The following is a 23,376-nucleotide window of genomic DNA, read 5'->3' on the forward strand; positions in this document are numbered from 1 at the left end:
GGGGTAACAGGTGTGGGCTGGGGGAGGACGAGTGAAAAAACCAGCCACGGTCCCCGACATCCTGAAACAGGGAGGGCAGCTGGCAGGGTGTAATTCACACAGCCCAAAGCTCCGGGCCGCAAAAAGTGACAGGCCTAGTCTTAAATGTGACAGGTCTGCCCTTAAAGGTGGCAGGTCTGGCCTTAAATTTGACAGGTCTGGCAGGAAAAACTTCTGGCCTTAAATTTGACAGGGGTGGTGGTCGGGATTGGAGATAGATCCTGAGCCCTGGAGCCCTCTGCCCCAGCAGAAGGGCCAAACAGCTTTAACACATGAGGCCCCTTATAAAAATGTCAAGAAGGTGTAGAGAGTTATGCAATGGCCACCCAAGCAATGGTGTCTAACCCTAATGTACCAGATGTCAAAATAATAAAAGTGTTGTACTGTTTATACTGTACAAAGATAGAAAAGGGTCCCACCCCAAAGACCACCGTGATATTGTTCTAAACCCCCCAACAAGCCATAAAGGGATGTGGGGGCTTCAAATTAGCATGCCGGTACAAATATAAAAAGGCCCCTTAAGGATTCCTGCTCCAAACACACATCCAAAAACCCCGGGGGAGCGACCTGCCTGGATTGTATTGCTGGACCTTAAGGATTCCTGACACAGCAGCCATTCAAAAACCCTTGGGGAGCAACTTGCCTGGATTGTTCTGCTGCAGAGAGACACCCCAGGAACTTACAGCAAGAATGGACCTGAGCCACTTATCCCAGATTGACGCCACCTGCTACACTTTGCTGGAGGTAAATAAGGGATGACCCCATGGGGCATGTTTAGGGTTATTTAAAGTATTAGGGACACTGCATCTAAGTGAGCATAGACGCATTTTAAATGGGGCGCAGGGCCTTTGTAGTATTGTACCCTAGAGGTTTTCAATTAAGCTTTAAGGCGTTATGATCTGCTGGTTACTGTGAATAATGTTGACATTAAAGTTTTAAAAAGCGCAAAATACAATGTAAATGTATTTAAAGTGTACAAAGGAGGGCCTGGTTGTGGCGCAGGGGCGGTAGGCTTAAGATTATACATTTATGAAAACATTTTAACATGCCGCTGTACATTTAGGGGTAATGATGTTAGAGGTTATGAGGCGTTTGTATTGTAAGTTTACCAGAGGGCCTCTAAATAAAATACAGGGTGTACAAATTCAATATAAATAATACAATTTGGTACTCACCACTCCTGTTTATCCTGACGGTGAACTGGCGCAGTGCTGGCATTAAAGTTTTCAGGTTTAAAAATAAAAGCAGCAAAAAAGTCCATGGGTCCTCAGGAGTCCATGCTGGTATGGGGTTAGCTGTCCTTGTTTTAAAAATTGTAAATCCCCAGAGCCTGCATGTTGTGGGGGCTGGTCTGGGGGCTCAGGAGGTTGTTATGGCCTGGCCCATGAGTGTACTTGTTTTTACTTTTTAAAAATAGCCACAAACCCTCTTGCGGCTGCTCGATAGTCTTGTGCCTGGCTCCCTGGGGGTCCGTGTGGCCCTGGCATCCGTTTGCCGCTCCTTTTTTTTAAAATCCCAAATGCCCCCGAGCCCGCTTCAGCGTGACGCTGCTCGGGGGCCTGTGTGCCGATTCCCTGGGTTGCCTCGCGGCATGGCTGCCACTTCTTTCCAAAAATCCCCCCCGAGCCCGCTTGAGCGTAGCGCTGCTCGGGGGATTGCTGGTGTAGGCTCCTGGGTCCTGGGTTGCATGGCGGCATGGCTGCCGCTTTTTTTCCAAAAATCCCCCCCCCCCCGAGCCCGCTTCAGCGTGGCGCTGCTCGGGGGTTACTGGCGGCTCCGATGGCTCCTGATACTCCACGTGGCTGCAGGCGTCCTTCCTGCTTCTCCTCCAGGGGCTGCGGTGTAAGGTCCCGCCCCGTCAGTGACTGTATGGTGACATCACTGCCGGGGCGGGGCCTTACACAGCAGCCCCGGAGGCGAAGCAGGCAGCAGGTAGAGAGATCGTGTGTGCGTACGTGCGTGCGTGCGTGTGCGTGTGTGTGTGTGTGTGTGTGTGTGAGACCCTAGGGTGGCGGAGCGCTTCACAATAGGAGCAGTAATGATACATGAGGAGAAAATTTAGAAGTGAACATGTTACAAAAGCGAACGTGACGTTACATGAGGCAATAGTGAAAATTGTGCAAGTACCAAGAGCAAACAAAATACAATAGGTAGGAAACGTTATGGTACATGAGGCAATAGTGACAATTGTGAAAGTACCAAGAGCAAACAAAATACAAGAGCTAGCAAATGTTACATGAGACAATAGTGACAATCGTGAAAGCATCAAGGGCAAACAAAAATACAAGATGTAGCAAACGTGTGTGTGTGTGTGTGTGCGTGTGCGTGTGCATGCGTGTGCGTGTGTGTGTGTGCGTGTGTGTGTGTGTGTGTGTGTGTGTACAAGTCAGCATGTTGCAAAGGTTACGTTACACGAGCCAATAGTGACAACTGTGCAAGTATCAGGGGGAAACAAAATACAAGAGACAGCAAACGATATGTTACAAAAGCATACAAAGTACCCGTAGATGTAAAAAGAAAAATTGCAATAAATGGCACACTCAAAACACTAAAACAAACGTTATGTTACAGGTGACAATGGTGGCCGATGCATGCTAAGTTTAGACCCAATGCATGCGTTATTAAAGCACAGGCTTCTTCGCTACACAGACAACCATTTTCTTTTTGAATATATGTTTTAGAACACCACAGGTAGCGTTTTTATGGTTTTTATAATTGTGGGGTGTGGCATCCTCCTAACAGTTTTTAAAAAAAATGCTTACAATTGTTTGAAATTTTAATACCTTGTTTAAGAAAAGGTGTGTTTTAAAACAGTTGCTTTTTATTTAATACAGATGCAAGACCCTGCAAATGCCGCAGTTACATGTTTACCCTTGGCTATGGACACCAATGTAATAACTAGCCAACCAGTACAGATGACAGCACCGCAACCAGGTATATATTTATATATATATATATATATATATATATATATATATATATATATATATATATATATATATATATATATATATATATATATATATATATATATATATATATATATATATATATATATATATATATTAGGAGTTGTGTAGTTCTACGTAGTTTTGTAAACCAATAATGCACAAGTTCTCTTTTTTCTAATGCGGTTCTCGTGTATGTATGATTTTACAGCTTATGAACATGACCTACAACAAGTTTTTGAAGAGCTAATGAGGGACATCGAGGCTCAAGGAGCTATGAACACTGTGCAAAACAATACAGTTCCTACAAGTAATTAAAAAGACCGCTGTTATTTAAACTGTCTAAGGCGCTAGGGAGCTGTCGGGGTAGGCCAGAGTTCTGACCCTGAGGGTGTATAGGAGGACTCCGGCGAAAGATGCCTAATGTTGGGTATTATGTTTCTTTACAGGTGCCCCCACGGTATGCCAGGACGGCGGCACGGGCCAAGAGGCGGCGCAGCGTTCAAAAGAAAACCCTCTGAAGAGGAAAGCTTCAACTTCTAAAGTGGGACCCCTGTCAAAGAAAGGAGCTGCAAAAAGACCGCTACCAGGTGGGTTTGTTACAAAAGGGTGTGAAAAGTACTACCAGTGTTACAGACTCTCATGCAGAAGGGTACAACGGCTTGTACCAAGGCCTATATAAAAAGGTGGCTGTGTAGAACTCAGGATGGTTTTGACTGCATGTGTTGTTTTATGTTTCATCTAATATATATATTCTGTTTATATTTTAGAAGCGTCTCAGAAACATGCGGCTGGTGGGGGGTCGGCGCAGCCCTTAAGGGACATAACAACAGTCGTCCAGAACAACAGAAGTGGCGCAAAAGGCGTGAGTAGGAGTGTACGCCAGGAGAAACTCTCTACGTACTACACCCCAAACAACAGGTTGAACATTCTGCACAGGGGCGGGGTCAACACCGGCGGAGTGCTTACAAACACAGATAACACCGGGGTGGGTCTGTGTAAAGCAGCTACAAAGGGTCTGAGCCCTCTCAGGGTGTTAAAAGGGAAAGGTGTCTCAATCACAGACCTCATCAAGAAGGATCATAGGCACTCTGAGAACCGTCACAACCCTTTAAAACGTGTGAAGTCCATCAAGGTATTCACAGAACCCCAATCCGAGCCCTTAAACCTCAAGAAGACAGCGCCGGTGCTCACAGAGGTCCAAGCCACGCTCTTAAGCCCTGAGAAGAAGAACCAGAGGACCCCTGCGCCCCAAGATAGCCCCTTAGACTTATCTGTAAAAAAGGATGCTAAGCCCCTGAATGAGGCCTATACACCCAAGAGACCCCTGGCAACGATAGATGTACCGGAGGGTGTAGAAGAGGTGGCGCACCCGCACCCCGCTAAAACAACACGCCTCTCAAGAAAATATCTGAAGCTGAAACCGGGGGTCCCTAAGTTGCAGATAGCCGCGGTCCTCAGCAACCCTGAGGCTGCGGTGGAGCCACCCAGCGTCCTGAAACCCCAGACATTGGCAAATCAACGTACGTGTAGAGGTGCACGCCCCTGAGCAGCCCCCTAAGCCGTTTGTAAGTGTTCAGGCCCAGCCACGGGTCTCAACAGTGGATAATACGCATCCCCTAGAAGGTCCTTCTAGCACGGATACCTACGCACTCACGCTGATGACGGGGTTGGTAGACAGCATAGGTAGAACCCCAGAAGAGGCGTACCATGGGTCTTTGAGCACAGAGGGTTTACAGAACACCGGTAACCATGCACAACACCCTAACACCGACATTTCAGCGCGGCCCCAGGATTACAACGAAAACTCCTCACAATCCTCATACCCTTTGTCCCCTGGTACCCCACCGGGAGCATACGACCCTACCAGCCCCACTGCCAACCCCGTGTACAGACCTGTGTCCAGCCCCGCGGCCATGCCCGTGTACAGTCCTGTGTCCAGCCCCGATGCCACCCCCGTGTACAGACCTGTGTCCAGCCCCGCGGCCATACCCGTGTACAGTCCTGTGTCCAGCCCCCATGCCAGCCCCGTGTACAGGCCGGTGTCCATCCCCTCTGCCATACCTGTGTACAGACCTGTTTCCACCCCCGCGCCCGCTAGTGGCAGTATAGCTGGTGCTACGGAGTTGCCGCCATTTATAAGACCGTGCAAGGTGTGCCCCTCTAAGCAGGGACAAGATGTGCCTGTAAACGCGGAAGATGTATTCAAGGCTCATGTAAAAGAGATGCAGATGGCTGTTCGAAAATTAAGGCGACAGGGGAACCGCACAATCATGAGAATTGATCTGGGGTTTACCAAGAGCTGTAACAGGAGGGAGGCCCCACATCTGATCGCTGCAAGGACTGGGCTGTGTAAAAATGGGATCATACAGATGTGTCAGACAGCCATGGCCGACATACATGGTATACAATGGTGACTAAGACAAGACCAACCCCTAAAGACCCCCACAGCAACTGGTGCTCATAAGCGGTCTCTAAAATATAGCCGTCAGGTCCAGAGGCTAGTGACAAAGTCTGTACGCTTCTTAAAACTGCTCAAGCAGCGTCCATCTGCTGCCCCACACCCCCTCAGACAAGACCCCACTGTTTCCCCCCAGCCCCACAGACAAGACCCCGCAGTTTCCCTAAACCCCTTCAAACAGGTTACCGCAGCTTCAACAGCACCGCCTGAAACACTTAACCCAACACTTCACCAACAAGACCCAACTGTTTCCCCACATCCCCTCAGACAAGACCCCGCTGTTTCCATAAACCCCTTCAAACAGGGTACCGCAGCTTCAACAGCAACGCCTGATACACTTAACCCAACACTTCACCAACGACAATACATAGGGTCAGGGTCTAACATACCGAGGGTCGGCCATTTGAAGGGGGTAGGGGGTCTGGCTTTAAAATTCCAAACACCACAGCCTTCAGAAGGACCTAGGGGTGGAACTGTAGCGGCTGCCTCCATGAACAAGGTGTCCACTGATACCCCCCTGACTGTTCAGATAGGCGGGGGTTTTGTATCTAGAAAAGCCTGGGCCCGTAAAAAAAAACACAAGTGGCTTAATAGTACAAAGCAACGACGGCTTTTAATACATAAGCTGAAGAAGGCTAGAATATGCGCTACCCGGCGGTTTACAAGGACCCCCGAGACAGGGCACGACCTGAACCCCCAAAATGACACAGGAGAGAACAACGGCTTAAGTCACACTCCTAATGTTGAGGGTTCAGAGCAACAGTTTTTAGAGAGTGTTAGAAGTTACAGGCGTCCTGTAGAGAGGTTTAACGCCGTAGAACACTATGAGGAGTTTAGATTTGTTAACCTAAACCATATAACATCATCCGATCATGGGGTTCTTGCTATACATCAGGCGGTGCAGGAGCTCGTAGAAAGGTTGTTACGCGATGTGGGTCCTAATGACTTTTTCCAACTCCGCTTCCAGGGGCAGGGTTTTGACCGGCCTTTTTTCACAAGGAGGAAGGCCCGAGATGTGTTTGACGCTGTGCAATTTCTAGAAAACCTCTCCAGGCTATTACAGAGTAAGGCTGAACTAGTCGCCTATGGCACTTTTAGAGTCATAGCCCTCATTGTACGGGGGCGTGAGGGGGGTGTTTCCAGACCTTTAAAGAGCATACTGTACAGTCAGCTAATTGGTAAGAAGCACCGGTGGCTGCTCAACTTTAACAACACAGCCTCCAATACCTGTCTGGCGGCCAGCATCGTGGGGCTGTTGATGGATCGCAAGACCCCTGACGCTGTCATTCTGTCTAGAGCGGCTGAAGCCCATGAGGTTCTTGAAATACCTCCTGACCGCCTGGTCGTCTTTGGTGACATAGGTCTTTTTGAGGACTATTTCGCAGTGACGGTGAAAGTTCTTTATCACAATGGCTCCTGGCAGTACTTTACAACGGGGGAACGTGTGAGAAACAAGACCGTATATGTCCTTCATAACGAAACTCATTTTTACGGAATCTTGAACCTTAAAGGTTTTCTGGGGGTTAAGTATGTGTGCTCCCATTGTGATCATATATACAACAATAGAACATATCACCAGTGTGAAATGCATTGTAAGATGTGTCAGAGGGACGGGTGTATAGAAGACGCTACCTTGAAGGTGCGGTGTGGCACGTGTAGGATGTTTTGTCGCTCGCAAGACTGCTTGAGCATACACAATAAATCTTTTAACTGCATCCCTAAAAAGGATTGCCTCGAGTGTGGTCGGTATGTGGCAACGGATCACAAGTGCAAAGGCATGATATGCCCCAGGTGCCATGTGTCTTTCACGGCCGGCACCAACCATCAGTGTTACATGGTTAATGGGCTCCCCCAAACCAAGACCGAAAACTATATAGTGTTTGATATAGAGTGCACCCAAGAGACGGGGGTACACCAGCCTAACTATATTTACGCCCACCACCTAACTTCCGACGCTAGCTGGGAGTTTGAAGGCAGAACATGCGTTGGTGATTTCCTCAGCACTTTCATTCAAACCAAATTCCAAGGGTATACCATGCTCGCCCACAATTCGAAAGCCTACGACTCCTTCTTTATTCTGCAAAACATGATTCGTGAAAAGATCCAAGCTGAACTCATAACTCAGGGTTCTAAACTGATGCTGATGACGGTATGCTCTTTACAAATACGGTTCATAGACACCCTGAATTTCCTACCCATGAAATTGAGCAAGCTGCCTAAGGCCTTTGGGTTCCCAGGATGTAAAGGTTATTTTCCACACTTTTTTAACACATGGGCTAACCAGAATTATGTGGGGCCCATGCCGCCTCCTGACAGCTATGGGGTTGAATACATGATGCCTGATGAGAAAGAGAGCTTTCTACAATGGTACTCTGAAAACCGTGAAAAGGAGTTTCATTTTCAAACAGAGTTGAAAGCTTATTGTCAGGCTGATGTAATGATCCTGCGGCAAGCTTGTAACCTCTTCAGAGATGCTGTGGTGTCTATGACTAAAACAGTCAAGGTCTTGAAATCCAAGACAACGACTAAGAAAGTCAAGGCCTTGAAATCCAAGACCCTAACTAAAAAGGGGCTGGCCGTGAAATCCAAAACCCCTAAAAGGCTAGAAGCGGCCGAATACATAGACCCGTTTCAAAACGTCACTCTGGCCTCCATGTGTATGTTCATCTACAAGCACATGTTTTTGATGCCCGAAACTATCGCTCTAGTACCGCCAGACCTCTATGACGGTAAACAGAAATGTTATTCAACCCCATCTATCCAATGGCTCATGCACATCTCTGAGAAGGAAGACATACAAATTCAGCATGCCTTACAGGGTGGTGAATACCGCCTGTGCCCATATCACCTGGACGTGTACTCTGTAATTAAGGGTGTACCGACGGCCTTTGAATTCAACGGCTGTTTTTACCACGGCTGCCCCAAGTGTAACAAATCCCATGAGTATAACAAAATGCTGGGTGCCACATTTGAACACTTATACAGACGTACTCTCACAAAGGCCCAGTATGTTGAAAAGCGGGGTTTTGCAATGAGAGTTCTTTGGGAGCACGAGTGGTTAGACATGTTAAAAACAGACACTGACCTCTGCTCTTTTCTTAACACTCGTGATTTACCCAAACCTCTGGAGCCCCGCGATGCATTATTCGGGGGTCGTACAAATGCCATACAACTGTACAAGGCCGCTGGTGAGGGTGAGAAAATACACTACTATGATTTCACCAGTCTGTACCCTTTTGTGAACAAAACAAAGTTGTACCCCGTGGGTCACCCCACAATCATCTATAGAGATTTTAAACCCCTAACCGAATACTTTGGGCTGGTCAAATGTGAAATCTATCCTCCTAAGCAGCTTTACTTTCCTGTGTTACCATGCCGAGTCGATGGTAAGCTGCTGTTCCCCCTCTGTCGAACATGTGCGATGTTTAAAGAGGTTGGTGTTTGCAGCCACACCGAAGAACAAAGGATGCTCACAGGCACTTGGTGTAGCATCGAGGTACAGGCTGCCTTAGAGAAAGGGTACAGGCTCGGCAGAGTACACGAAGTGTGGCATTTTAAGGACACTACAACACAACTCTTTGCACCCTACATTGATTTGTTTCTCAGAGACAAACAGGAGGCCTCAGGGTATCCAGAATGGTGTACTAGTCAGGATGCAAAACAGAAATACATCGCTGACTACTACGCTCACGAGGGTATGCGTCTACGACCCCATCTGATAGAGGTCAACCCTGCACGTCGCCAGCTAGCCAAACTCTGTCTAAACTCCTTGTGGGGTAAATTTGCACAGCGCACAAACCTGTCAAATACTACCTTAATAACAGATCCTGATGAACTGTTCAAGTACCTGTTTGCTCCATGCTACGAAGTGTCCAGCTGTGAGTTTATCGATGACTATACCGCTGCTGTGTGTTGGAAATACACCCAAGAGTACCCCACAACGTGTAACAACATAAACATTTTCATAGCCTGCTTCACGACAGCCCACGCACGTCTAGAGCTTTACGGGGTTGTGGATAAGCTCCAGGAGCGCTGCTTGTATCATGATACAGACTCTGTGATTTTTGTGAGCAAACCGGGGGATGAAGACCCCCCTCTAGGGGATTATCTGGGTAATCTGACCAGCGAGCTAGATAAGGATGAGTATATATTAGAATATACGTCCTCGGGACCTAAGACATACAGTTACCGCACAAACAAGAACAAAGTGTGTATGAAGGTCAAAGGGATAACATTAAATGTCAGCAACACCCTAAAAATCAATTTTGATAGTTTGAAGAATCTGGTGCATGAATACGCTACCGCAGCCGATTCTGACAATGCTAAAACCATAGTCGTGAACCAGCCCTGCATAGTCAGATCCAAAAAGAAGTGGGAAATTACAACCCAGCCCCTACATAAAACATTGCGAGTTGTTTTTGATAAAAGGGTCCTGACTGCTGACTATAAAACCCTGCCTTATGGTTATTAGGCCCATTAGAGAACCAGCCTCCAGATCATGGACACCAGGTTGCAACACCCGTTCTCCTGCGTGCTAGCAGGGCCCTCAAACTGCGGTAAAAGCTACTTTATAAAAAAGCTCCTAGAAAATGCAGGCTCTGTTTTAGCACAAACCCCTAACAACATTGTGTGGCTTTATTCATGTTGGCAGCCTCTTTATACAGACTTAGCTCGGAGGTTCCCCCATATCAAATTTATAGAGGGCATACCGGATAACCTCAACGATGACGAGCTACTGCCCCCTACCCTTGTAAATATGATAATTGTCGATGACCTTATGCGTGAAGGTGGTGATCATCCGGAGTTAGAGAGAGCTTTTACTCAATATTCACATCATCGCAATCTAAGCATCTGCTACATTGTGCAGAACTTGTTTTACAAGGGAAAGAACAGTCGGTCTATAGCTCTCAACGCTTCATACCTTGTTTTATTTTAAAACCCCCGTGACAAACAACAAATATCCGTCATAGCTAAACAGATGTACCCCGGCAACACACACTTCTTCATGGAGGCCTTTAACGACGCTACATCAAAACACCACGGGTACCTGCTGGTAGACTTAAAAAATGAAACTCTAGAAGACTATAGACTGAGGGCTGATATTTTTCCACCCGACCTCCCTGTAGTTTACACCCCAATGCCTAAGACCCGGCCCTATAAAAAGCCGCGCTGATGCCTTTTAGAGCCATTTACAGGCCCTCCCTTATAACACACGGTGTTGACCATGTCTGCCCGCCTACGTCGCAATGTAGCTCTCCTGAAAATGCTTGCTACAGCCAGCCCCCAACACAGAAAGGCCATCCTGGGCGCCGCTTCTGACGATTTAGTGTCTGCCATCTCAGAAATAGCCCTAAACACCCTAAAAGGCAACGTTCCTATATCAAAGCGTCAGTTGCAGGTGTTGAAGAAGAAGAGGGGTCTTATCAGGAAGCTCAGTAATAAAAGAGCATCGCTCATCATAAAGAAGAAACTGGTAAGACAGTCTGGGGGTTTTATAGGTAACTTGTTGGGAATAGCTATACCTATAATTACAAGCCTCATCACGGGCCGGTGATGGAACATGCCACAAAAATGTATCTGGTGCCTAGGCAACAAATGGAGCATATGGGGTCTTCCTCGGACAACGCCTGGGATATACGTAGAAATGAGACTCTACGTCTGGATACTGAAATTCAAGAAATTTTGAGCGGGACCAATCTAAATCCCTACGACAAGGCTAACCTTTACACCGCCACTCTAAAAAAATTCTTAAATTCCTACACCCAGTGGAATACCGAGAAAAACAAGCTGACTCTATATACCCCAGACTCTGAACAACCACCAGCTCCAGCCAACGCCCCGCAGCCCCTGCAGCCGCCTCCCGATCTTGCAACATCCTCAGATACCTTTGTTGGCGATCTCTTAAAAAATATAAGCCAGAGACACAGAGGGGCTGCGCAGATGATAATGAGTAAACTCACAGCTTCTAAAGACCTAACCTCTTGGAATGAGCGAGGTGAATTTCTCTACAGGGGACAACCGGTTGCAGGGTCGCACATGTACGATCTAGTAAAAGGTCTCACGCATCCCAAAATCCTAACGCCTCAAAATGCGCCTCGTGGTTGGGATCAGTTTCTGCAAGCCGCTGCTGAACTCAATATACCCTCCACGCTCGTTGGGAATAATGAACACCGGCGCCTGTTGGAAAATTTGAAGCCCCCCCTACTACCATCGCCTATAAGTTCTGAAGTTCGAAGGCTATCTCCGACATGGTCGACCCCTGCACCTAAGGGGCCACCACGCAAAAAGACTGTGCCCAAACCCCTCACGTGGATTACGCCTTGATGGTTCTACAGACTTTTTGAATAATTGTGTGTATTATATGTATAAACGTTCCTGGTTTTTTTCTACTTCATTGGTTTCTTCAATAAAGTATGTGAAACTAATGACCCACATACCAACCTGTTTGTAAGAAACATGTGTTATAACTTTTCAAGCCGTCTCAGTCGTCTTTTAAAACATTTAAGGTGCATGTATATTGAAATACGGAGTCTGAATACATGTTTTTTAAAATATAATGTCTTTATTTTACATGTTCAACATTAAGCATACGATTGTTATAAACCCTTACAGTTTTGACAAGCTACATATTCGGTTTTCACAGGTCTGACCGACGACCTTGTGTTTTCTTTTACATATCTCACAACTATACTGTCATTGTTAACAAGATCCCGTGAATATAGATTTAAGAAATTTCTAAACGAAACACCCTCTGTTGGAAGGCGGACCCCGAGGAGTCGGCGGGACCATCCAAGGGGGGCCCTCACACTGTACGAAGTAGCCGAGCGCTGCCGAGAAGTCTCCTGAGAGATCCTTCTCCTATCACGTACTAGCACAGTAACACCACCACACCGGACTCAAGGAGGTTGTCTCAAGACAAGCAATTCTTTATCAGCAATAAAAAGGTTACGAGGTCAATATTTACACGAAGGGATCGAGGGATCCACCAAAAGTCTCAGTGTCTCTTTGGAAGGGTAGGGGTAGCGGGACAGTCTTTGGCAGGAGTGCGGTACGAGGGTACCTTGGGCCCAGTTCTTATCCTCAAGCTGGAGGACCTCCGGATCTCGGAGGGGTCGAGCCGCGACGGCGTCAGCAGGGCTCTGGCGTACAGTTCGTGGAGAGCCGCGATCCAATCAGCAGGGCTCTCAAGATGGTTTCTGCTCAGCTCGAGCCGCGACGTCGTCAGCAGGGCTCCGAGGGAGGGTTCAGCGAGGTTGGGCCGCAACAGCGTCAGCAGGGCTCCGATGTTCCAGGTGGCTTCAAAGTGTTCACAAGAAGGAGCCGCGACGCAGTCAGCAGGGCTCGTGATGGTTCCGACAAGAGTTCTTCTCCGTAGGGTCAGCCGCGATTCAATCAGCAGGGCTCTCGACTCCGGGATACAACTGCCGATCTGTGGCGGGGTCGCCCCAGATATAGGTCTGGAGCCCTTTGATGTCCGGACCCAGGCGCCCGGTGGGGGCGGAGAGGCCGGGTGGAGGTGGCCAGACGCCCAGCAGGAGAGGCGCCAGGCCCAAGGGAGTTGCAGGGCGATCACACCTCGAGAGGGGAGGACAGTTGGGGGTCCCATCGATACTGTCCTCCGCCGGGGGCGATGAATGGTTCCTGCGGCACCCCCTGGCCAGTTCGTGGTGCCTCGATGTCGGGGCTTCGCTGGGGTCGAGGCCGGGTTGAGCGGGGTCGCGCTGGCTGGTGCAAAGAGTCACGTGGGTGCCAACAAGATGGCGGAGCCACGAGGGGTATGCGACCTCGTGCAGCTCAGGATGAAGGGCCTCGGTGCAGTTCAGAAGGGTGGCCCGTGAAGGCCGGGGCGGGGAACGGGCACAATCCACGGGGGTAAGGACCATGCCACGAGGCCGGGTCCAACAGGCGTCCCCCCCAGCCGAAGGCATGGAGAGTCACCCATCTCCTTGGGGATTCTCCTCGTCAAGGCGGAAGAAGCAGGACAGGCCGTCGGCGTTGGCGTGGTCATTGCCGGGCCGGTGTTCAACGTCAAAGTCCATCCCTTGTAGCGAGATGGACCACCGCAGCAGCTTGGGGTTCTCGCCCCGCATTTGCATTAACCACCGAAGGGGCCGGTGGTCGGTCTGGACCCGGAAGTGGGTACCGAAGAGGTAGGGCCGGAGTTTCTTAAGGGCCCACACCACAGCGAAGGCCTCACGCTCGATGGTGCTCCATCGTTCCTCCCGGGGCAGTAGCCGTCGGCTGATGAAGGCCACTGGTCGGTCGAGCCCCTTTTCATCGGCCTGGGACAGGACGGCCCTGATCCCATACTCGGAGGCGTCCGTCTGCACCACAAACTCCTTATTGTAGTCAGGGGCCTGTAGCACCGGGGCAGTACACATTGCGGTCTTTAGGGTGTCGAAGGCTGCTTGGCAGCGGGGCGTCCAGTGCACCTTCTTGGGCTGCTTTTTGGACGTTAGCTCTGTGAGGGGGCCAACAATGCTCCCATAGTCCCGGATAAACCGCCGGTAGTATCCGGTGAGACCCAGGAAGGCCCGGACAGCGGTCTGGGTAGTGGGGGGTTCCCAGGCCTGGATGGCATCTATTTTCGGTTGGAGAGGGGCCACCTGCCCGCTCCCCACTTGATGGCCCAGGTAGGTCACGGATCCGTGGCCGATCTGGCATTTGCTGGCCTTGATTGTGAGCCCTGCCCGCTGGAGGGCGGCCAGGACGGCTTTAATGTGAAGGAGGTGCTCTGCCCAGTGGTTGCTGTACACGGCAATGTCATCTAGGTAGGCCGCGCTGAAGGCCTCAAGCCCGGCCAAAACCTTGTTCACCAGTCTTTGAAAAGTGGCCGGGGCGTTCTTCATTCCGAAGGGCATCACCCGAAAGTGGTAATGCCCATCCGGGGTCGAAAAGGCGGATCTTTCTTGGGCGCCGGGGGTGAGCTGGATCTGCCAGTACCCGGCGGTGAGGTCCAGCGTGCTCAAGTAGCGAGCGGCCCCTAAGCGGTCGATGAGTTCGTCGGCCCTGGGTATAGGGTGGGCGTCCGTCTTGGTCACTGCATTCAGGGCTCGGTAGTCCACGCAGAATCGCAACTCCGGGGGGTGGCCGGGAGCTGCGGCCTTTGGCACCAGGACGACAGGGCTGGCCCATGGGCTGTCGGAGGGTTCGATGACCCCCAGGGCCAGCATCTTCGTTACTTCGGCCTGGATGCATGCCCGCACTCGGTCGGGTACCCGGTAGGCTCTGTGTCGCACGGGGGGGCTCTCCCCGGTGTCGACGTCGTGGACGCACCAGTGGGTCACCCCCGGGGTGAGGGAGAAGAGGGCTGCGTAGTCCTGCAGCAGTTGCTGGCAGTCGTTGCGCTGTTCCGGAGTCAGGGAAGAGGCGAGTTGGACACCCTCGATTGTTCCATCATGGACGTTGGACTGCAAGAGGTCGGGCAGGGGCTCGGAGTCGTCCTCGCCCCCCTCGTCGGTCGCCAGTAGCGTGCTCAGTTCGGTCCGGGCAAAGTGGGGTTTTAGCCTGTTAGCATGTAGGACCCGGAGGGGGTTCCGGGGGGACTCCAGGTCGACCAGGTAGGTGACGGGACTTTTCTTCTCCACTACCTTGAAGGGCCCGGTCCACTTGTCCTGGAGGGCGCCGGGTTCAACCGGGGCCATGACCCATACCTTCTGACCTGGCTCGAATTCTATGGTAGAGGAGTTCCGATCGTACCACCGCTTCATGTCCTCCTGGCTGGCCTCAAGGTTGGCTTCGGCCATGGCTCGGAACTTGCGGGTCTGGTTTCGGAGGGTCAGGAGGTATCGGTAGACTTCAGGAGGGGCGCCTTGGGGCTTCGTCTCCCAGCTCTCTTTGACCAGGCTGAGCGGTCCGCGGACCGGGTGTCCGTACAATAGTTCAAACGGGCTGAACCCCAGGGACTTCTGCGGGACCTCCCGATAGGCAAACAGGAGGCACGGCAGCAGGACATCCCATCTCCGCCTGAGGGGCTCTTCTAGGCCCTGGATCATTCCCTTTAATGTTCTGTTGAACCGCTCAACCAGTCCGTTCCCCTGAGGGTGATAGGGGGTCGTGAACTTGTATGTGACCCCGCACTGCTGCCACAGGGACCGCATGTATCTGGAAATAAAGTTTGTGCCTCTGTCGCTCACCACTTCGCGGGGAAATCCCACTCGGGAGAAGATCCCCATTAAGGCCCGGCCTACCACGGGGGCCGTTATAGTTCTTAGCGGGACCGCCTCCGGGTACCTGGTGGCGTGGTCCACGAGGACCAGGATGAAGCGGTGGCCCAGGGTGGTCTGGGGGTCCAGGGGCCCCACGATATCGATTCCGACCCGTTCGAACGGGGTGCTGACGGCTGGAAAGGGTTGGAGGGGGGCCTTGACCCGACCCCCCGTCTTCCCGCTGGCTTGGCAGGTCTGGCAGGACCGGCAGTGGTTGTCCACGTCTCTCCGCATCCGGGGCCAGTAGAAGTGGGTCACCAGACGGCTGTACGTTTTGTCTTGCCCCAAGTGTCCGGCGAGGGGCACATCATGTGCCAGGTTGAGCAGGAACTCCCGGAAGCGGAGGGGGACCACCAACACTCGGCTGGCCCCGAGTTCTGCCACTTTCTGCTCACTGTATAGCAGGCCCTCGGCCCAGTAGACCCAGTGGGTGCCGGTCTGGTCCCCGTTGGTTTGGGCGGATGCTTGTTGGCGGACCCCTTCGAGAGTGGGGCAGGACTGCTGCTCTTGTTGGAACTGCTCCCGGGTGGGGCCCCCTTCGTGTCGCCATTGTGTCAGCTCTGGTAGGGCGCATGGGGAAGCCATCTCTTCGGGGGAGGATTCACTAGGTCCAGGGTCGGTGTCCGCCTCCCCCTCGCTGCTGGCGGGAGGCGGTGCGAGCCCCTCGGGCTGGGCGGCCCCGGAGGCCGAGGATGAGCAGGGGGCCCGGGCGGTCATGGACCGGGTGGTGGCACAGGCCCAGTCAGATAGTCCCAACATTCGGAGGTGCTCTCGTCGCTCTACTTGAGCCCAGGGGGAACTCTCCAAGTCGTTCCCCAGGAGGCAGTCGACGGGGGCGTCGTCGCGTACCGTCACCTTCAGCAGGCCCGTCACCCCTCCCCACTCGAAGGGGACCAGGGCCATCTGGCACAGGCTTTCGCTGTTGTCGGCCGTCCGGACGGGACACAGCACATTCGGTAGGATCTGTTCGGGGGTCACCAGGTGGCAGCGGACAGCGGTGACACTGGCGCCGGTGTCACGAAGGGCTTCGGCCCGTTGTCCATTGACCGTGACCTGCTGCCGGTACTTCTGGGTGTTGCTTGGGATGGGGGTGCAGGGTACCATTTCTCGGCTACCCAGGCAGACCAGGGACATGGCTGCCGGCTCCCATTCAGTGGTCCCTTGGTCGAGGGTCTCCTCTTCCTCTTCTCCTTCTCCCAGGGCAGCGGCCGCCAGCTGTCGGGGCGGGGGCCCGCCGGCCCCGTTTCTTCGGTTCAGGGGGCAGACCGGATCGCTGGCATAGTGTCCGGTTTGTTGGCAGCCGTAGCACGTTACTGGTGGCCGTGGTCCGGGTCTGGCCGGGGGCGCCCCCCTTCGGGCTAGGCTCGGGGAGAGTTGTTGCTGCGGTGGCCCAGGAGGGGGGCTCCTGGGGGCCCCGGCGGGAGGGTCTCGGTTCCTGTTCGGCCCTCCCCCTCCACCGCGTTGGCGGGGGGGTCCGGTGGGGTTCCTCTGGTACTCCCCCATTGAGTTCCGGGGGACCCGGGAGTTGACCCATCGATCGGCCTCGACGGCGAGTTTTCGCGGGTCGGTCATTTTGCTGTCGAGGAGGTGCTGTCTCAGTTCCACGAAGCAATTGTTGGAGAGATGTTCCCACACGATGAGGTCGACCAGCTGCCCGTAGGTGGTTACTTTGCTACCTCTGATCCACCCTTCTAGGGCCCGACTGAAAAAGTCCACATATTCCACCCAGGTGGTGCCCGGGATTTTCTTGCAGTCTCTGAACCGCTGGCGGTACATTTCTGCGGTTAGCCCGTAGCGGGTGAGCAGAGCCTCCTTCATGTGATCGTAGGAGGTCATCACCTCCTCTGGCAGCTGGAGCAGTGTGTCTCGACCCTCACTCAGGAACCGCCCCCACAGGCCCGCGCCCCAGTCTTTTCGGGGCACCCGATGAGAGGTCATGGCCACCTCGTAGGCCTTGAACCATTGTTGGATGTCGTCATTCTTGTAGTACTCCTTGACGACCTCTTTCGGGATATGTACCTTGGTCTCGGCAGGCGGTAGAGTGTCTCTAGTACTGGGGGCGTTGGTCCCTCCGTTCTTGGCCTTGATTTCGAGCTCCTTGAGACTGCGCTCGTGCTCAAGGGTCAGTTTCTTTTCCTCCAACTCCCGGTGTCGCCTCTTCTCCTCTATCTCCTCTTGAAGCCGTAGCTGCTCTAGGGCCAGTTTCTTTTCCGCCAGCTGGAGTTCGCCGTCCAGCCGCAGTCGTGCGAGCTCTAGCTCGTGGTTCCGGACCTTCTCCTGCTCTCGTATTTCTTCTTCGGAGAGGCCGGTTTCTAGGCTCTTTCTTCCTCCGGGTGCCGGAGTCAGTGCGGTTGATGTGGTCTCAGTCAGGGGCAAGGGACCTTCTTCCTGGGAGGGGCCTGCCCCGGCCTCCAGCCATGTCCTCAGAGATTTCTGCATGTCCTCTTTGGTACCTAGGCCGGTGGTTGCAATGCCTTTGTCTTTGCAGAACTGTTTTAACTCTTTGTGCGTATATTCTTCCAGCCGTTCGGGCTGGAACTCCATTGTCGCGTTGTTTTCCTGGCTGCTCATGATTACTGTACGTTTGGATGGGTAGCTAGTGGGTACTGGCTGGTACGTACTGCGTTCGGCTCGGATCCCGTCGCTGGCCACCAAATGTTGGAAGGCGGACCCCGAGGAGTCGGCGAGACCACCAAGGGGGGCCCTCACACTGTACGAAGTAGCCGAGCGCTGCCGAGAAGTCTCCTGAGAGATCCTTCTCCTATCACGTACTAGCACAGTAACACCACCACACCGGACTCAAGGAGGTTGTCTCAAGACAAGCAATTCTTGATCAGCAATAAAAAGGTTACGAGGTCAATATTTACACGAAGGGATCGAGGGATCCACCAAAAGTCTCAGTGTCTCTTTGGAAGGGTAGGGGTAGCGGGACAGTCTTTGGCAGGAGTGCGGTACGAGGGTACCTGGGGCCCAGTTCTTATCCTCAAGCTGGAGGACCTCCGGATCTCGGAGGGGTCGAGCCGCGACGGCGTCAGCAGGGCTCTGGCGTACAGTTCGTGGAGAGCCGCGATCCAATCAGCAGGGCTCTCAAGATGGTTTCTGCTCAGCTCGAGCCGCGACGTCATCAGCAGGGCTCCGAGGGAGGGTTCAGCGAGGTTGGGCCGCGACAGCGTCAGCAGGGCTCCGATGTTCCAGGTGGCTTCAAAGTGTTCACAAGAAGGAGCCGCGACGCAGTCAGCAGGGCTCGTGATGGTTCCGACAAGAGTTCTTCTCCGTAGGGTCAGCCGCGATTCAATCAGCAGGGCTCTCGACTCCGGGATACAACTGCCGATCTGTGGCGGGGTCGCCCCAGATATAGGTCTGGAGCCCTTTGATGTCCGGACCCAGGCGCCCGGTGGGGGCGGAGAGGCCGGGTGGAGGTGGCCAGACGCCCAGCAGGAGAGGCGCCAGGCCCAAGGGAGTTGCAGGGCGATCACACCTCGAGAGGGGAGGACAGTTGGGGGTCCCATCGATACTGTCCTCCGCCGGGGGCGATGAATGGTTCCTGCGGCACCCCCTGGCCAGTTCGTGGTGCCTCGATGTCGGGGCTTCGCTGGGGTCGAGGCCGGGTTGAGCGGGGTCGCGCTGGCTGGTGCACAGAGTCACGTGGGTGCCAACAAGATGGCGGAGCCACGAGGGGTATGCGACCTCGTGCAGCTCAGGATGAAGGGCCTCGGTGCAGTTCAGAAGGGTGGCCCGTGAAGGCCGGGGCGGGGAACGGGCACAATCCACGGGGGTAAGGACCATGCCACGAGGCCGGGTCCAACACCCTCTGACATTTTACTGATAAAATAAATACAGTGTTCCCCGCATGTGATGGCCATGGAATCCTGCACCCTCAGCTTATTATACTCCACCACCGCTGCAGCTTTTTTCACTGTAACCTTGTCCCTAGCTATAAACAAAGCGGCCCAGTGTGTCCCCGCCTGGTCATGCGGGTCTGTGTTAAAGACTAGGGTGCACGGTCTTTCTGGCCCTATTTCGCTTGGTAACCCATCGCTAGGGAAAACACCCAAAAAGTATTTCCTAGCGTATTTATGTCTGTTTAAGAAGTCACGTATCTGTACAGTATCCATTTCACAAATGTTTTTAAAGATAGTCAAACAAAATCTGTCTTGCGTGGTTGATCTGAATGATGCTGTCAAATACCGAGAATACGACCATGTTCACATTAGCCGCCAGTGGGTCGGCGAAACGTATTTCAGCTTTTAGATTCCCATTTTTGACCAGGTTGTAGTGATCGCCATCTTCCATATTCGGTGTCAGGTCGAATGTGAACAGCGTGTATCCGCTCCCATAGCCTTCTCTTGACACGGCTACACCACAGTCCCTTTGATGCTTTCCTGTTATCGAAACCAGACCCTGATATTCCCTGATGTAATGACCGGCTGCAAATCTGGGTGTGTAGGGTTTTGCAGGAATCACAGTGCCCACGTGGACCAACGCCGCGTAGTTGATTTTGTAGTGTTTAAAATTAAAGGGGTTTGAGGCATAGGTACCGCTAAAAGCTGTATTGTCCACAAAACCAATGATGATGAGTTTGGGTAGCTGGCCCAGAAATAAATTCTGCTGCTGTGTTAAGCGGGTTCCTGCAGAGATACTGAATACCTTCAGAGATACTCTTTCCACAGCGTACTTGGCGTTGGATATTTGTAAAGCTTCGGCGTGCGCCAACCTGACGTTCGGTGACACTTTCACTCTCTTTACAAACAGGCTCGCGGCCAGGATGCTCAGCTTGTAGTGTTCCGCATCCCCGCTGATGAGGCAGAATGAGTCCTTGTTGCGAGTGAGCTTGAGCTTAAGATCAATTCCGTTGATGAGCAGTTTATCTTGGAAGAAGAGGTCTGAATGTAAGCGACCTAGGAGGTCAAAGGTACGACTACTTGCCGCCTGCCTTGCTCTTTTTATAAAACCCTTATTGGCTCCATCCAGAGCTGTGATTTCAAACTGTCCGTATGTATCCCGGTGAAACAGACCCGCTGAAAGTTGTGTGTCAAGGGCATCGCTACTGTAATTAAAATGCTCTCGATGTAGGCTCTGTAGGCGTACATGTTATCGTTCTGGGTGATGAGTCGATCACCCAAGGTGATGTCCACTTGGTTAAACAGGGTAGCTAGCGGGTAAGCGATCGTTGCCACTTTAGCGTCGTCTTCAATGTCGGTCCCATCGGCTTTGACGATTTTACACATAAGATGTAGCAACGTGTTGTTGAGATCCAAATACATATCCGTGGACCCTGACACAAAAAACTCTATGGGGGCCAGCGGCGTCAGCGCTGCTAAAGGTGATACCTCCATGAAGAAGCTGTTTTGGATGCTTGTCTGCGTGGGTTTTAGACTAAACAAGTCTAACTCTGATTTGGCGCACTGTCCAGATCCACAATGTACAAAGGCCATGGCTGTGTTTACGAGGCTTTAAAAAATATTTACTTTAGAGCCGTTTCGCTTCTTGGCAGCGCTCTTCCTTCTTGGGGCTCTTCTTTTCTGAGTGCGTTTTGAAGAGCTCCTCCTTTTTTTATAGGGGGCCGGAGGGCCCCTGCGTCTGGAAACCCCACGTCTCCTTTTGACACTCGCGCGTGGTTTATACATCAAACCGGCTCCTTCTTGAGGTTGCTTGTTCATGCGCTCTGCAACCGCCGATGTAACAGACCCCACCACCTCCTGGGCAATGTTCGTGGCAGCCGCCTTAACATGGGGTTTTGCAATTTCATAGCCTCTTCTCAGGAAAGGCATAGCTCTTCTAAACAGACTTCTAAAGAATCCTCCTAATCCAGCCCCGTACATAACAGGTGACCCTTGAAAGTACGGCGGTCCTCCATAACCGGCTTGACTTCCGTAATAGTCTCTGTACATAGACGGATCTCCGTAGGTTTTCATAACCACCATTCCTGCTGCTTAATATCCCCTGTCGTGTCTAGGCCTTAAATGAAGCTTAACAATAACTTTCCCGTATTTAAAGGCCACCGGCTCAGACTGATCATCGTAGATCATAATTGAAATAGTGTCAAAATGATTTTTAGAAACGGCGACGTAGTCAGGTTTGTTAAATTGGATATTGGCCATGGTATTATTATCACCCTGTACATGAACACATCTTAACAGCGGCGAGTAACTATCCCCGATCCTCTGAGCCTCTACAATATCGCCATACACATAGAGCGTGTAGAACCCCCCGTTAATATTGGGGCACGTGTGATCTTGTTCCACCGGACTTTTCACATGTTGTACTGTCCCTAAAACCCTTTTTAATTTACCGGAGCAGTTAAACAGAGTATTGCGGTTTATGGATTTGAGAAACACCTTCCTTCTCACGTTATCTAGCACCAGATGAATATTCGGCAGCGGTTCTATGGCAGCTATGGATTTGTTGATGGCTTCGACAACGCTTGAAACGCTTGGGTAGTAGCCGTGAGGGAAGGATACGTTTAGGACCTTGGGGTCCTGTTCACGCTTGAATTGGAACTTGGTTTCGGCCGCTGTAAAGGTATTCCATGTTCTAGGGTACTGGATTTCTGTTAGGGCAACCTCCCAGTCCCCTTTCAGGTCCACAGGCTTAGCCAATTTGACGGTGTAATTAGAAATCTGATTGTTGGGGAACATGCCCTTAGAGGCGTTGGATGGTAAGGTTATATAAAAGGGTTTTGTCTCCATCGTATCAGCTGTTTTGAGCTCCCACACCCTTCAGGGAACTGGCCAACACCCAACTGTTAAATTTCTCAGGCCACCCCCGCCATTTGACATATGCCTGGCTCTTAGCCCCGCTACCTTTCCTTTTCAGAACCTTTTCAACCCTGTACACCCTGTTTGGATCATCTGGCACTGTTTGTAACTCTTCCTTGTAAAAAACCCCAGACACCGTTTCCCCATCGTAGTCCTTTAACCTGTAAATATACAGCCCTTCCTTAAGCTCCACACTTTCCACTATAAATATTTCATCGCTAAAAGTCTGCTGGTAACCCTTCGTGAAGACTCCTTTCAATTTTGAAATCCTTACGTGATCACCTTTTTTAAAAACAGGCTTCTTCACCTTTGTATCGAAATTACGACCATAGACATTTCTCCAAACAGTTAACGAATTACTAGGTGTCACATCTTCGGGGGCCCTTTTGATGGTCCTGTGATAACTGGCATTATATACAGCTAAGAAAGCCTGCAGAACATCCACGTATCTGTAGGTGTTGTGGGCCGTAAAATACCTCCACATCTTAGACTTTAAGGTTCTGTTAAACCGTTCTACAACAGCTGGTTTTACCTCCGTGTGTGTTACAAAATGTTGAACATTGTGTTGCTTTAATAATTTCTGAAATGCCTTATTTAAGAATTCTTTTCCGGCGTCTGTTTGTAGTTTTTGAGGAATACGCCCCTTATCGAAGATGGTTTTAAAAGCGGCTGTGACGCTAGCCCCACTTTTATCACACAGCGCCTCTGCGTAGGCGTACTTGGACAACACATCTATGACGGTTAATATATAACAAGATCCGCTGTTATGTTTTGCTATATCTTGAAGACTTATTATGTCCGCTTGCCATTGATAATCTATTTGCGCATTAACGATTGTTGGGCGTCTCTTAAAATGTCTTCTGGCCGGTTTATGGAGTGAATACGCCTCCTCGCCTGATAACCAAGTCTTCACAGCTTCTCTGCTCACCGACTCCTTTTCATCCACAGCCCTTCTATATAGA

At 51.5% G+C, this 23,376-nt stretch overlaps 2 protein-coding genes across 2 annotated transcripts; both read left to right on the forward strand.

Moving 5' to 3' along the window:
• The first annotated feature begins 729 nt into the window (after window positions 1-729).
• Window positions 730-4,752, forward strand: LOC146867183 (uncharacterized). The gene is made up of 5 exons (XM_085620388.1): window positions 730-783; window positions 2,874-2,973; window positions 3,199-3,297; window positions 3,437-3,577; window positions 3,758-4,752. The coding sequence occupies exons 1-5, from the start codon at window positions 730-732 to the stop codon at window positions 4,534-4,536; spliced, it is 1,173 nt and encodes a 390-aa protein (XP_085476514.1). The 3' UTR covers window positions 4,537-4,752.
• Window positions 4,753-6,896: 2,144 nt separating this feature from the next.
• LOC146867184 (uncharacterized) lies at window positions 6,897-10,637 on the forward strand. The gene has a single exon (XM_085603770.1). The coding sequence runs from the start codon at window positions 7,034-7,036 to the stop codon at window positions 9,917-9,919; it is 2,886 nt and encodes a 961-aa protein (XP_085459896.1). The 5' UTR covers window positions 6,897-7,033; the 3' UTR covers window positions 9,920-10,637.
• The last annotated feature ends 12,739 nt before the right edge of the window (window positions 10,638-23,376 follow it).

This window comes from Triturus cristatus, chromosome 1_2 (assembly GCF_964204655.1).
Source record: "Triturus cristatus chromosome 1_2, aTriCri1.1, whole genome shotgun sequence".
Classification (NCBI taxonomy): Eukaryota; Metazoa; Chordata; class Amphibia; order Caudata; family Salamandridae; genus Triturus; species Triturus cristatus.

Bases quoted from the DNA above. Each gene is read 5' to 3' on its own strand.
- LOC146867184 (XM_085603770.1), top strand. From the start codon at position 7,034: ATGCATTGTAAGATGTGTCAGAGGGACGGGTGTATAGAAGACGCTACC.
- LOC146867183 (XM_085620388.1), top strand. From the start codon at position 730: ATGGACCTGAGCCACTTATCCCAGATTGACGCCACCTGCTACACTTTG. The intron at 2,974-3,198 runs GTATATATTTAT...ATGATTTTACAG, and splicing joins GATGACAGCACCGCAACCAG to CTTATGAACATGACCTACAA. The intron at 3,298-3,436 runs GTAATTAAAAAG...GTTTCTTTACAG, and splicing joins AAACAATACAGTTCCTACAA to GTGCCCCCACGGTATGCCAG.